This window comes from Sinohyriopsis cumingii, chromosome 11, assembly GCF_028554795.1.
Source record: "Sinohyriopsis cumingii isolate HCF-2022 chromosome 11, ASM2855479v2, whole genome shotgun sequence".
NCBI lineage: Eukaryota > Metazoa > Mollusca > Bivalvia > Unionida > Unionidae > Sinohyriopsis > Sinohyriopsis cumingii.
This window is the reverse complement of record NC_142971.1, coordinates 95,900,471-95,916,213: the sequence shown is the minus strand read 5'-3', so window position 1 is coordinate 95,916,213 and position 15,743 is coordinate 95,900,471. Positions and strand designations below refer to the sequence as shown.

The 15,743-nt window shown below is 34.5% G+C and overlaps 1 protein-coding gene across 1 annotated transcript in view; it reads left to right on the top strand.

Moving 5' to 3' along the window:
* Positions 1 to 15,244, top strand: part of LOC149789056 (heat shock 70 kDa protein 14-like) — a 61,282-nt gene extending 46,038 nt beyond the window's left edge. Inside the window, exons 9-14 of the mRNA XM_089975241.1 lie at positions 2,172 to 2,274; positions 2,823 to 2,951; positions 6,135 to 6,227; positions 6,991 to 7,149; positions 9,905 to 9,963; positions 14,834 to 15,244. Coding sequence (XP_089831367.1) covers positions 2,172 to 2,274; positions 2,823 to 2,951; positions 6,135 to 6,227; positions 6,991 to 7,149; positions 9,905 to 9,963; positions 14,834 to 14,912 — 622 coding nt within the window. The 3' untranslated portion in view covers positions 14,913 to 15,244. The remainder of the gene's footprint in view (positions 1 to 2,171; positions 2,275 to 2,822; positions 2,952 to 6,134; positions 6,228 to 6,990; positions 7,150 to 9,904; positions 9,964 to 14,833) is intronic.
* Positions 15,245 to 15,743: the final 499 nt, after the last annotated feature.

The following is a 15,743-nucleotide window of genomic DNA, read 5'->3' as shown; positions in this document are numbered from 1 at the left end:
TTATTTTCATTTTGTTTTGAAAGCAATAGCTATCTAGCTTTCTTGCAGATTTACATCAGCAGATGCTGTAAATGTATCTTCAGCATATATGTGTAAATAACTCTATTTGTACTTTGGTTCAGTAAAAAAGCACTTACGTTTCTAAAAAATAATTTAAAAAAAATATCCAGCTTGTGATTTGTTAATATATTTACAGAGTATGTGTTTTTCCTCCTTGCAAAATATAAATTTATTGTGTATCTGCAATTTAAAATCCAACAATGTTTCATGCCAACAAAATCCTGCATTCTTACCAGTTTGTATTCATGGTTGTTCCTCTTCACAAATTTATTGTTTATGCAATTATTACACATAAATCTAATTCTGCTCTTTTCTTCAATTGTGCAAGTATGTAAAGTATATCATGCATGGAAGCACTTCAGTGCCTTACTCATTACCAAGGACAAGACAAGAAAGGTGAAATAAGTAACAGTTTTATTTGGCACACCCCTTACAATGAATTGACTGGCAAAACCATCTACACTAAACTAGCTGGACAGAATTTGACTGACAAACCAGCTAGATAGTCGGGGAGTTACAATGTCTCTTTCACTGACCTCAAGATCATTATAGTGGGTGGTACAGTGTAGTGAGATAACTGACGTGTGGATGTTACAGTGTCAGTTTGAATTTTTTAATCATCATGGGAAGTTTGTATACAAAGCGACATTTTTATATCTGTGGTATTATCATTGTACTGACATGTTTTACTGCCATGGGACTAAGGATGGGAACAGGCAGCTGATTGTCTGAGCTGGTTGCTACTCCATAAGCCATATTTTCTCTCCGATATTGAACTTGATAATTAGACAATAATCATCAAGATGGCAGATCAATGCAAAGATCCACACATACTAATGGAGTGATCTGCTTGTCTTTTGGCTGAGCTTATCAACACTTAGGCAGTTCTTGTTCTGATTAAATTTTTATTATAATTGGCAAATAGGCTTATGTTGTCAAAATATTCTGTGAATTTAATGAGAGAGATCTGTGCATTGATCTTGTATCTGATTGCTGATTGGCTGATATTCTTAACCAGATTTTTAACAAACTTAGTAAATATGGTTAATTTCATCAAGATGTTGATTGAGTTTTATTGAGACCTATAGGTATTTATGAATTCATCTTGCATCTGATTGGCTGTTTCTTTTTACCACTCTAGAGACTGTAGACAATGCATCTGATTGGCTGAGTTTGTCAACAAATTAAGCAGCTATATTTCTGTTAGATTCTTAAAGTCTTATTTATTTAGGAACGGATTGGCTGAGCTTGTTATTTTGCTCCCACTTTGTATATAATCCTATATCATTGTTTTACACGAATTCTCATATTAATGAGATGATCTTGCAACATGTTGGTTGATCTTCTTACCTCACTTGCTCTGTAGTCTATATTTTTCACATCCAATTTCAATGAAACATTTTATAAAATGGCCTATAACAACAAGAACTTGTCTGTTACGATTATTAGATCTTGGATGAGTTTGATGATGAGCAGGATTATGCCTTTATCTTTGGAAAGTATTATTACTGAGTGTAGCAAAAAAGTTAAAATAGATACAAAGTTGGTAAGCTTGTTTATATAGGGTTGCCTTTTTACAGTACTAAATGAGTCTCTTTAGTGAATAGTCCATTGCTATGTAGGCAACATTAGTGATATCATCCTGTTGTCAAAATTACGAGGGCCCCAAGTGGCCGAGTGGTCTAAAGTGCTCTCCGTCACGGATCACTGCCATCTCACCGTTGTGTGCATAGGTTTGAGTCTCGGGCTCGGCCAGTGTGGATATGTGAGAAAGCTTGCAGGTGGCTTCTCATTGGTCGGAGGTTTTTTCCGGGGTTTTCCCGGGTTCTTCCTCCACCATTAATACTGGCCGCCATGTATAACCTATTTTGTGCTGAAAAATGACGTTAAACCCTATAACAATAACAATAACAATTGTCAAAATTACATGTATATATCTTAAGTTTGTAAAAAGATATGTCACATGCTCATATCATCCCTGTTTACACGGAGAGCTGCATCATGGTTCCGTTTACAGGGCTGTTGCCAGTCTATGTATCACTTGTTTGTTTCATTATTGATATTAGTACTCAGATCTGACTGAAAAATTAATCTGTAATTTATTTCACCAGGGCCAGATTTGAAATTCTCTGCAGCAGTCTGGTTCAGCAGTGTACTCAACTAATTGACAAGGTCTTACAAGAAGCAAATCTTTCAAGGGAGGCAATCACAGAGGTACAGCCACATGTCTAATGTATATCTTGCTGAAAAGAACAAATATAGCTTAAATGGACATAGTCAACATTATATTTAGAGTTAAACATGAAGATCAGCAGAATTTTGCCATCCTTGAGTAACTTCCTTATGTTTTTGTTTTATAACAATTCATTCAAACTGTTTAACATTATTGAAGAAACAGTAGGAAGGTTTTACATTTTTGTTCATATCATTGTCCACTATGTTCCATTTAAAGAAAGACTGTTATTCTGTTATTTTATTTGAAGGGTGGATCCATGTTATGTCAGATGTTTTTCCCACCAAGCATGTTTCATTTTGGTATTTCCAATTTAGATTTTTCTAATATTTTGACTTATTAAAAACTTTTTTTTAATTTGACAGACATAGTAGGGGCACCTTAATTTTGGTTGTATCTGTCTGTCAATCTGTACATCTATCTTTCCTAAGAAGCTCATTTAGCTGCTGTTGGGCCATACAGACACACATTTTCTTGTATTAAACAAAAAATTCTATTAATGATAACTGAAGCTTTACTTTTCTTGCAGGTGATAGTATGTGGAGGAGGGACCAAGATTCCTTTTGTTCAAAGGACAGTAAGAGATATGTTTCCAGATGCAGATCTTCTGAACTCTATTAATCCAGATGAGGTTTTAGCTGTAGGGGCAGCAAAACAGGTACACTGTCTGAAATACTAAATGATAGTTACCCCAGAAATGTTCTTAATTTTTTATTGAGAACTGATGATCATTGCAAAGTGATCTAAAATATTAACAGTTTTATGTTTGGAAGATTGATTGCCATTTGCTGATATTTTCAGGATTTCCTTTTACACCCCATCCCCCCCAATCCATTGGCATGCTGTACTTATTGTTGCAAATTTCACAACTGAAAGCTAATAATGGTTCTCCTCATTGAAGTAATTTGAACCATATGGTAGTAACATTGTCAGTCTAACTGACTTGGTTTCTCGTGGGTCGGTGGTTCTTTCCGGCGTTTTCCCGGGTTCTTCCTCCACCATTAATACTGGCCGCCATGTATAGCCTATCGCGTGCTGAAAAATGGCGTTAAACCCCACAACAACAACAACAACTAACTGACTTGGTATACTGCTCCAGTGGCCTGTTGGTTAGAGAGTCCACCTTGGATGCTGGAGGTCATGGGTTCGAACCCCAGCCAAGTCAAACCAAAAATTTATAAAAATGTTACTGATAGGTGCCTCAATAGGTACTCAGCATTAAGAGGTTAGTGTTAGGTCTGGATGGTCTGTGGTCAAGATAATGTGAGTGGGTGGGACATCATGCTACATGCCTGCCTCAGTGCTTGACATCACTATAAACTGCCACACTGCAGACATCGTAGCTATATGACTGAAATTTTTTTAAAGCTATGTTAATAATCCAAAACACACGCTGTCTGACTTGTTCATTCTGTCATCAGTTTAGTTTCCACAAGTTAATGATAATAACCAAATTTAACTTGTAGATAAATCTTGGCACCATCTAAGATGAGATCAGTGATCTATCCATCTCAGATGCTTTGACAAGAATTCTGAATTGCACTTATCATGCAAATGTTTTAACTGAAAATGTGTTTCATATTTTGTTTATGAAATTTATGAAGTATATCTGAGATAGTTTCACTAAGAATGAACTAAAGGACAAAAGAATTAGACTTACTGTGGATCATGTAAAAAAATTTTTGAACATTAAAATATCAGTCCTTTTAAGGGAGACTTGTTCTTTTGAAAATTATAATGTCACACTCAAATATTTTGTTTATGGAATTTAGTTCCTAGATTATTTGTTGCATTTTAATTTTTAAATACAAATGGTTGAAACGGAAGGGCATAACCTGCATCATTCATGACTTTATAGTTGATTGCTGGATCCTCTTGAGTGGTTCGAAATGGCATAGGATTCGCTTAATCAAAGGCTGGATCTTCTTGAGTGGTTCAGAATGGCCCAGGTTTTACTTAATTGATGGTCAGATCCCATGGAGTGGTTCAGAAATCCCCAGGTTTTACTAAATTGATGGGTGGATCCCGTTGAGTGATTCAGAATGGCCCAGGTTTGACTAAATTGATGGTCAGATCCCATGGAGTGGTTCAGAAATCCAATGGTTTTACTAAATTGATGGTCAGATCCCGTAGAGTGATTCAGAGTGGCCACAGGTTTTACTAACTTGATGGGTGGATTCCATGGAGTGGTTTAAAATGGCCCTGGTTTTACTAACTTGATAGGTGGGTCCCATGAAGTGGTTTAGAATGGCCCTGGTTTTACTAAATTGATGGTTGGATTCCATGGAGTGGTTCAGAATGGCCCAGGTTTTGCTAAATTGATGGGTGGATTCCATGGAGTGGTTTAGAATGGCCCAGGTTTTACTAAATTGATGGGTGGATTCCATGGAGTGGTTTAGAATGGCCCTAGTTTTACTAACTTGAGGGGTGGATTTCATGGAGTGGTTTAGAATGGCCCTGGTTTTACTAACTTGAGGGGTGGATTTCATGGAGTGGTTTAGAATGGCCCTGGTTTTACTAAATTGATGGGTGGATCCTGTATGGTGGTTCAGAATGGCCCTGGTTTTACCAAATGTTTCCAAGTTCTTCATGAAACTGAATTTTTACATCATATCATTAATGTTAAAGCTCACATTAATTTTTTAATTTTTTAAATGATATACTAGATGAAATAATTAAGAAACTATACTTTTACAGCTTTACACCTGAGAATCTTCCTGAAAAAGTGAGGATTGAGAAAATCCTGCAGAGTTTTAACAAAGTTGGAATGAGACACATTTGTCAAGTTCATTCAAGATTTATCTTTATTTTGAACTTTGATACTGGCTGGCTGCTTAGTTTAAAATTCGTTGCTTTAAACCAAGGAATCAGATCTAAATAAATCTGACAAATATTACTTTGGGGAAAATGTTTTGAAAATGAGGCCAATACTGTATAATCTCTCTCTCTCTCTCTCTCTCTCTCTCTCTCTCTCTCTCTCTCCCACTTACCACTACAAGCTTGATTACTTGATTTTGAAGTCTAGACAGTAATACCATTTAATTGATGCACAAGGGTTTCCAGTCACCCATTTCCAGCCCCAGGATTATAAAATATATTTATCTCAGAATCAACAAGATATGTTGGAATTCTGATTGTTCAGTGACGTAAGATATCAAAATTTTGATGATTTTCATCTTCTTTGTCATTAAAGAAAAATGTAGCAAAATTGACTTATTTGTTATTGAGAATATAGTATACAACCATTATAAAAAATGCAGTTTTAATTTCTGTGGTGATCACATTGATACTTAAACTATATTTTATTCTGTTATTGTCATTTTGTGAGGGAATCGTTCTTATGTAGTGTTGTCTGGTGGAGTGGAGTGCGTGTTTCAAAAGATAGGGCACTTTAGCTACCAGACAATGCTTTAAAACAGTTCCCAAGATTGAAGGCAATACTAGTTTTAGAACATCACATAACTCCAGCAGAGAATAAATTTAGTCACCTGTTTTGTCGTTGCTTAGTTACTAAGTAAAAAATTTTCAAGTATATGCAAACTTAACATGTGGGAGTAATGCTTTTTTGTTGCAGGAATAATAATTAATGCCAAGTGTAGTAACTCATAGCTGAGGGGAAATGTTACCTTTCTAAAATATATCATTGTTGCGAGAAATTTGGAACTTGAGAATTTATCATGCGATTTTAAAGGCTGCATATCACAGGTAGTTATTTTTTTTATTATACCTTGGTCTGTTTTCTCTATCTTATCACCACATAATGTCATTGCCTTAATGTTCATTGAGTCGATGCTAATGAATAATGTGTTATCTTTGATATCTTTCCATATTGAACAAACAGGCAGCAATGTTATCCTCTCATGAAGACGAAGACATTCGGCTCAATGCAGAAAGTGCAAAGGTTGAATGTATCTCGAAAACAATATCTATAAAGGTAAGATTTGGTGGCACTGCTCATAGATCATTACTTAGTCTGAATTAGAAGATTTGCCAATAGATAAATACTTGGTCTAGGTCACATTCCAAAATATAGCTGTTGACAACATTTTAAGTACAGTTACCAGAAATAACTAATTATCCATCTGTATGAGATTATTTTTTAAAGTACTAAAGACTTGAGCAATAATTTGGTTGACATTGATAAAAGAAGTGGTATAGTGAATCATTTTTTCAAAATTTAATATATAAGGGCTGATCGTCACATTTTGATTCAGACATTTGCAATAGAGGAAGAGGGTTGTGATTTACGTTGAAGGCAAATTAGGAAAAAATGACATTCATTTACCTTAAAGACTTTTGATAACCTTGTCTGTGAAAGGGATATAATTCTGAATTACATGAAATTAATCGTTTCTATCCATGAGGTTGTTCTGAAGCAATATTCAGAATAAGAGAGGTTGAATAAAAAGAAGACACTCAAATGTAACAACATCTTTGTGTTCAAGCTGATCAAAACTGGATTGATATTTTGAGTCAGTGGTGAATGGCAACTGAAGTGAAGTGTCTGACCCAGAGACAAACCATGGCAGCTGACCCAGTCCAATCTGGGCATGATTTAATCCTGCATCCTTCCAGTCAGACAACTGACATGCAGCCCACTAAGCCAAAGAACTGGAAGATTACAGGAAATGGAATATGTAAGGACCAAATTCACAAACTTGAAGATCCACAGTTATTGAAGTACATTTCTCTTGCAGTCTGCAGTTGAATCAGGTGACGTTCTGATTCCAGTCTTCCCAAAGTTATCTCCACTTCATTCTCGCAAACATATGACCTTCAATTTGGGAGAAGAACAGACTTCATTTCTTCTTGAAATATGTGAAGTGGATGGAGACCAGGTTACAACACTAGCTCAGGTGAGTGATACATAGCACTGTTGTATTAGTTGTTGTTGTGGGGTTTAATGCCATTTTTCAGCACATGATAGGCTATGTATGGCGGCCAGTATTAATGGTGGAGGAAGAACCACTGACCCACGAGAAGCTACTGGCAAGCTTTCTCACGTATCCACTTTGGCCGAATCCTAGACTTGAACCCACGCAGACAGAGGTGAGATGGCAGTGATCCATAACAGAGAGCACTTTAGACCACTCGGCCACTCGGGGCCTCTCTGTTGTTATTAATATAGTAGTCAAGAATTTTAGCATATGCAATAGTCATCAATATACAATAATTCTCACTTGGATTCATACATTACTTTATTCATCAATATATAATAATGCTCACATGGATTCATACATTGCTTTATTCATCAATATATAATAATGCTCACTTGGATTCATACATTGCTTTATTCATCAATATATAATAATGCTCACTTGGATTCGTATATTGCTTTATTCATTTCTCTTTCATTATTGACTGTTTCATATTCTGTTTTCTTTCCATGCTTTTTGGCAAGTTTGCATACTTTAGACAATGTTTATCTGAAATGTGATATTACTAGTTTTAATAACTCATCATAGTTGTGATATTATCAGTTTTAATAATTCGTTATATTTGTGATATTATTAGTTTTAATAACTCGTTATGATTGTGAGAAATTTGTTTCCTGAATATGTTCCCAAGCCAACTGAATTTATACACCATTTTGCATATATTATTCACAACACTGTAAATTGTTGGTTATCTGTACTCATCATAGCAATGTATTTGTTTGTATCTGGTTTACATTCCATCAGAATAAAATGAGTATCTGTGGTACATTCCATCAGAATAAAATGAGTATCTGGCTGGGATACATTCCATCAGAATAAAATGGGTATCTGGCTGGGGTACATTCCATCAGATACATTCCATAAGAATAACGTGGGTATCTGGGGTACATTCCATCAGAACAAATAGTTTAAAAGGGGTACATTTTGTCAGTCCATATAACTGAAATAATATCCAAAGAAATTATGTCCATATAATTTCCAGATTGGCTTATGTTGGAATTATTACATTGTTTTCAGCATGTTTACATGAGAAAAGTTTTGCAAGTTTACAGTGAACTAATTATGAAGGACAAAATAAATGTAAATACAGTATTTCATCAGTGATAAGATAAAAGGGCCAGCCATACCAGTTAATAAAAATGTTGGGACTGGGTTATAATTAGACAAATATATCAATAGTAATTAATGGATAAGTATTTGTGCTTTTCATTAGATAAATATGGTTTTCTAGGCTTATCATGAAGCATGTGCTTTTCATTAGATAAATATGGTTTTCTAGGCTTATAATCAAGCATGTACTTTTCATTAGATAAATATGGTTTTCTAGGCTTATCATGATGCATGTGCTTTTCATTAGATAAATATGGTTTTCTAGGCTGCATGATAGTGTTAATGTGAATAATGTTTTCATGAATCTGGTTCCTTCATTAAAGTGTCAATAGCAGGATTTTGAGATTTTATGCAAGTGATGCATGAAATTATTGAAATTTTGTAGATGGGGGATCAAATACATTAGAAATTCCAACTTCGTAAAAACATTGAGGTGCCCTTTTGCTAGTATTAATTTGCATTTTGATCCTTAACTATATGCCAGTGGAAAGCATGAAGTAAGGGGTCATCTAGAATGATGGGGGAGGGGGATGGTGGTGGTGATGTTTAATGACACATTCAGCACAATATTGTGTGTATCATGCTGAGAAATTGGATATATGTATTTTCCACGGACACACCAAGGCAGCCTAAATGGGTGGGTCTCAAACCTGTGACCCTTGGATAACTGATCTGTCAGTTTTACCTTTCATTGGAATATTCCTAACTGGAAACTCAATATAATATAATAAAAATTGCATGAAACCTATTCCAGTGAAGGGTCAAAAGATACTGGAGCTATAGGACCATATTCACTGGGGATAACCACAGCATTGCAGAGACAATGACTACACTTGATATATATGCAAGTTACATGCAAGATAAGTTCAAAACTTCTCAGTGTCATTGGATTTTGCCGTTTTTCGCATTTTAGCTTGACATTTTCAGGAAAATTGTAAACCCCTTTTATACAGCAGGCACTTTGGTTTCTTTATTTAACAAATTTCTCTTAAATGTCTGTCACAATATTTCAAAGGTATATCAGTCCCAATGATATTGTCGATTTCTTTAAATAACACTGGGTAATACATTCTAGTTATTTCTAGGTTTTACTGTATTTAATACATTGTTATTTTCCAAACACCCGAATGACCTTGACTGAGTACTTTATATGATTTAGACTATAGACCTGTTACCTTTATAACATATTTATACCAGCTTTGGTCTCCACCCATCAAAGTGGACCAATAAACAATAAGAACATGATTTTTGTTTTGCATTAACCAAAATTGTAGACAGTGCCACTTTGCACATGAATTTAAGACCTGTCTAATACTTACTTTTTAATTATCCCCTCACCTATGATGTTGGGTTTGAATATTGTTCTGCGTGTTTGTGTTCATTCATTCATTTGTTTGTTTTACTCTCCATAGTTTGTGACCCCATTACTATCTTGGACCATATTTCAAAAACGGTGATGAAAATTGGTACATGGATGCACTATATATGACAGTTATTTGAGTATAGATATAGTCATCCGTTTTAAATAATATCATTTACTTACATGTTTTTTGCTATCTTGCAGATAGTAATGAGGGAACTTAATCCATCCTCTAGTATATCAACAACATTTCATCTGAGAAGGTAAGAATCATGACAATGAATTATTATCCTCTGTTAAACTTCATGTATATCTTCAGTCCTATCTAAGATGTCATTTCTTCTAAAACTAGATTTTGTTTGTAAAACCTGAATGCCCCCTACTGCAGACACAAATGTTTGAATCCAAAAAGTTGAAAAAAGAACATTTGGCGCAATAATTGCATAAATACCTAATCATGTTATCTACAGATGTAACAGTATTCATTTTGTCTGCAATAAACAGTTTCTGATTAATTATGCTTTCAAGTTTCTTTTATTCAAAAAATTCCCCAAATATAAAACTAATGTTCCAAATATTTGTAAATTGCTTAATTACATATTGTATTTAGTTTATTTGATGAGACACCATAAATTAATTTTAAAAGTAATTTTTTGTGCACTGTATGTTATGGGACACATCTTGCTTTTTTTGTGTCGTAAGTTGTGGGACACCTTTTAAATTACACAAAAATTACATGTCGGAAAATGCACTCGAACTGAAATTTTATTTTTAAAAATATAAAACTGTGTACTTGAGATAATCTCATAAACACAGACCTTCTCCTGCACACATACATTCCATTCTTTCAGTGCATGAATATTTGTTTTAGCTTTCTCCTACCATGATTTTTTTTATAGAGGCAACACATCACCTGAAGCAGAGTGTGTGTGATTTGTATTTTTAACGTAGCTTTAACGATTTTTCAGTCATATCACTACGATGTCTTTAGTGTGGCAGTTTAAAGTGATGTCTAGCACTGGGGCATCATGCTGCAGACATGTAGCATAATGTCCCAAACAGTCACATTATCTTGACACTAGGCCGACCAGTCCTAAAACTAACCTCTTAATGCTGAGCGCCAAACGAGGCAACTGTTATTACCATTTTTGTAAGTCTTTGGTATGACTCGGCCAATGATCGATTCCCTGACCTCCCGCTAGGCCACTGGAGCGGTTACCTGAAATGGAAACTGCAAGACTAAAGTCAAATTTGTAAAAATCTGCACCAGTCTAAATCTCACTTTTGACCCCCATCTTATCATCAGTCTTTCCAGGAATGCAACCAAGTACACTAGAATTTCATCCATGTTAAATGTTGACAAAATCATCTGCTTCTCTTCGGGCCCTTGTTTTAATTTTATTTTCAAAATTACCGTGAAAACCGGTGAAAAGGAACCAAAGTTGTTTCCATATCTTGGCCATCTTTGTGTATAAAAAAAAAATCGGCACACTTAAAAGAATCCAGTTGCTTCTGAGGTCAGCTTTCTTTGTAATAAAAATAACCTTTGTCTTTGATGTCTTGTCGATAAGTTCAAAGGAGTTTACTGCTTGCTGCCAGTTGTTTTTATTCACCAGTTGGCATTGGTAGTATTAATTAATACAAAGGAGAATTGATATCTGCCAGGTAAATAGTAATGATACTTTTCTAACCTGTGCTGGCAAAAAGATTGTCACTTACACTAAAGTGAATGTGTTTTCAAATAATGATTTTTATTTGCGAGATACTGTCATACAGTAGACCTGGATATAATTCAATCTTGATTATTTTGCACCCGATACCATGCCATGTGTGAATGACAGTTGTCTTCAAGATATCGGTTGATTACTTCCCTCTTGTTTGTGATTTTTTTGGATCCAGGTTTCAGTCACATAACATATTCAAACCTTTGAGGACAACCAAACACAATTTGTTTCTCAATGATCATTTCAATGAACAACATGGCATGTGTTATCAGACATAAGCAATAGATGCTACAGTATGGAAGCCTAAGCTATATTTATGGATTTCATGGATATGTTTTATTCTTTAATGCTCATGTTAAAAAAAAGAAGGAATAAATGATAACAATATAAGGTTAGTTTCTTGTTTTTCTATTATCAAATAAGCGTTTTGTTATCTATTTTATTGCAATGTGAATTGGGGGGAGCACAAATGCAATACAAATTTATTTCAATTCTTAAGTCTTGGGACATATGAACTAGGTGAAAAAATGTTCACCATAAGTTCTGGGACAGAATTTTTTTTTATCATGTCCCAGTATATATGGTAATATAATTTTTGCATTGAGTTCTTTTTGCTTCGTTATGAAAACATGATTGTCATCAAAAGTATATAAAATATGAAAAACTGATTTAATGGCCAGAACCATAAATAGACTGTTGTAATGGCCAGAACCATAAAAAGACCATTGTAATGGCTAAAAAATCTAATCAGGTTATCAACATGTAAAGATGGCAGCCAAAATTTCATATGTCTGCATTGGGTGTTCCTTACAGTCTTGTTAGGATGAACGGACAGATGTACAAAAGGAGTGTCAAAATGTCCTCTCTGCAAGCAATAGGGATAAACCTTAGTTTAACTGTCATTGACTTGGATGGATTTGACTGAACTCACTCGAACTGGCAAACTTAACACCCAGCACCAAACTTCTTCATGCAGCTTTGTGTCTAGGTATCTGTCAACAAGTAATTCTTATCAGTTGACTTTGTAGTTTTCAATTGGTAGTGGTGTAGCTCGATAGTTACTGTGAATGTGACCTACATCATACAGTCTTCATTATCCACAGAGCACAGCTAGAAATATCCTCTAAGTAGAGTGCTGTTAGCATGGGCATACATTTTCTTTGGACATATTGTTTGGTTCATTCTTCTTCTTCAGAATAATGCATATTTCAGTGGTAGGAATATCATAAATGCAATAAATGCAATCTTGGCATGATGCAATAGGAATAAGTTTTCTTAAATGGCCTCATTAAAGTTTTGTACATAACTTGTATGCTGTCTTGCCTGTGACTGGTGTTTCAGATAGGTGGAAAAGGTGAGACATAGCTGTCACAGTGTCTGTCCAGCCAGCTTGGTTTAAGTTTTTAGCTTACCTGGTCATAAGGCCAAGTGAGTCTTTGGTATGACTCCATGTTCGTTGTGCATCTTGCTTTTGTCTATCATGCATCCATCAATTCCTTTAATTCTCTCTGGAAGCCAGTTTTATGATCCAGTTTTGATCAGTCTTAAAGCATGGATTTGTATCATTAGGAATTTAGATGACATCAATAATGAGCAAGATCCTTGCATATTAATTAGGTGATTTTGCATCTGATTGAACTTGTGATCACTTTGTAGACCGTACTTTTCATCTGATTTTGATCAAAGGGCTGTTCCATTTAAACATATATGGTACCCAGGGAGGGCAGTTTTTTAAAAACTATAAGCCAAGGTACTTTGATTTCAAAGAGTTTGCATTAAAATAATAAGAAAATTCTAAATTGCGTCTATGGATGAGTACCTGAGATTAAAAGTGCCTTCCTTGTGTCCCAGGTATGTTTTACTCGATCAGTCCAAACATAAAATATGGGTTTTATATCATTAAATATTGGCCAAGTTTAATAATGAGCAATTTGTATGCATATTAATGATGTGATCTTGAAACAGACTTGGAATTTAGGGTTATCTAATCAAGATCTCAGAAAAGTTCATTAATGAGATTCATGCATTTTAATGAGGTGATTTTACAACTGATTGGCTGGGCTTGTCATTGTTAGCACAGCTGTTCCTGATAAGTTTCTCTTTCAGACTTGGTAAATGGGTTTATTTCATCTAGAGTCAGATGTACACTTATCACATAGTTTCATATTTTTGATATTATAACATGTGAACATTTCACTTTATGTGATTTTAAATGGGTCAAATAAGCTCATGAAATTATTGGGCAGTATTCTGTTTACTGATTGGCTGCAAGCATGGAAAACTATTTAAACCCTGCTTCCTGGAATTGTTTGTTTTCAGTGAACATTTTGGCTGCCTTGTATTTTTTTTCGAGACACGAAAGGAATTTGGGGAAAAAAATGCAAGACGAGAACAACAAGTAAAACTAAGGGTATTGCTTAGTTCATAGCAGGTGGGGTTGGAGGTGGGGGGGGGACAGTAAACCTATAGCATGGAATCCATCTTATATATATGTATGGTTTAAATGTTAACTTAGAAGTAAACTCACCTAGGAATGTGGACATAAAATGCTCTTCAAACTGAGAAGTTTATCCAACCACTGCATATTTATATGGTAAATATGTGATGCAATTCCAACATAAAATGAAATTTGTTTACATATTCTGTAGTGTGCTGTGCCAAACCAAGTCAAATACTGCAAATATCTGGTCACAAATACATTACAGTATATATGGGAATTTCTGCATCCAGTAAACATTCATTCACATGAATATTGTAACAAAGTAATGTTTAGTTGTGAAAGTGACATTCGGTTACATAAACATGGATTGTCCACTGCAATCTAACGTGGTACAGCATCAAACAATGTGACATCATGTGCATTGTACATTCTGTGTTGAAAAATGATTTTGTCTGTGTAAAATGTTGTTTATTAGGAAGGATGCTTTTTCTTTGACTTCCAGATTGTCAGAAAAGTGTAATCTACTTTTAAACATTAATACTAGTTCAACTTTTGGGGGACTATTTTTGTATGCACAACAAATGAAAGGTGCAACGGCTGTCAGAATGAATTTATTTCTTTCTTTCTAAAAAATTTCCACTAAAATAAAAACATTGTGATGAAAAGAATGGGTATGATTTATTATTAAATTTATGAAACGCGTTGAATTATGTCCAGCTGTTGCTTGCAAAAGCTGGACATTATTCAACTTGTTTCATAAATTCAGTACTAAATCATTACCCATTTGAGATCCTGTATATGACATGATCACGCATTAGATTAGCTGAGCTTCTTTGAATGGTCAGTCCTGTAGTTTAAAATAGTAGTGGTACAGATACATTTTCTAAAAACATCAAACTTGTATGAAAAATTCATTTGGTATTGCTATTTACAGAGGCATTTGTAATTTCTAATATTGCTTTCTTGCAGGGAAGGATCTCTTCACGTCACTTGTATGGAAGAAGCATCTAACAAGACAGATTCAGTTATTGTGGAAGTTGCTAGTTGACAGTAAATCATGATTTTAGATTGCCGTCTTTCCTCGTGATGTGAGAGAACAAGTGCCACAGATGACCTATGTATGGGGTCATCATGGAGACTGAACCTTTTGTCCTAAAGGTGACTGTATAATAGATCAGTCTATAAAAGTAAATTCTGAATAAATATTCTTTGAAAATTAAAGATTCTGGTAACAAAGTCAGATTTGATTAATGTTTACTTTTCGCATAAAAGTTAGATTTCATTAATGTTTTCTTTTCATGCTGACTTTTCCAGCTGTTTATATATTTGCATTATAACTCTTTTAAAATGGCTTCACAAATAAATTTTTATTTGCCTTAATTCGTGTGGTTTTCTCATTTGTGTTTGAAAATCAAAGTCAAACCTTGACTGTAAGACATTGTTATTTTAATATCTGTAAATACACAAAATATGAAAAACTTATCAATGGGGTTGGTTACTCACTAGTTTACTTAATAGTTGTCACAACATCAAAAGCCTAATTATTTCAAAGGAAGACAGATGGATGATCTTGTTTCTGACTGATCTAAAAATAGTAGTCCAATATGTATGACTCATAGTTGGATTCAAAATTAATGTTTTAAATATAGGTAACAGTGACCTTTTGAAAAGAAGGAAAACATTTTTGTTGTTTCTTATACTGGAGTCGGGTTCAGGTTTTCAACAGGTTAGGAATTTAGTACGAAATTATTGTAATTGCTCTTTTGGGGGGAAATAAAATAGAAGTATGGAATATCAAATTCATTGTTTATGCATTCTCCTTCCAACTATCTTTGTATCCCTTTTTGGTTTCCACTAAAGCTAAGTTTATTTCATTTGA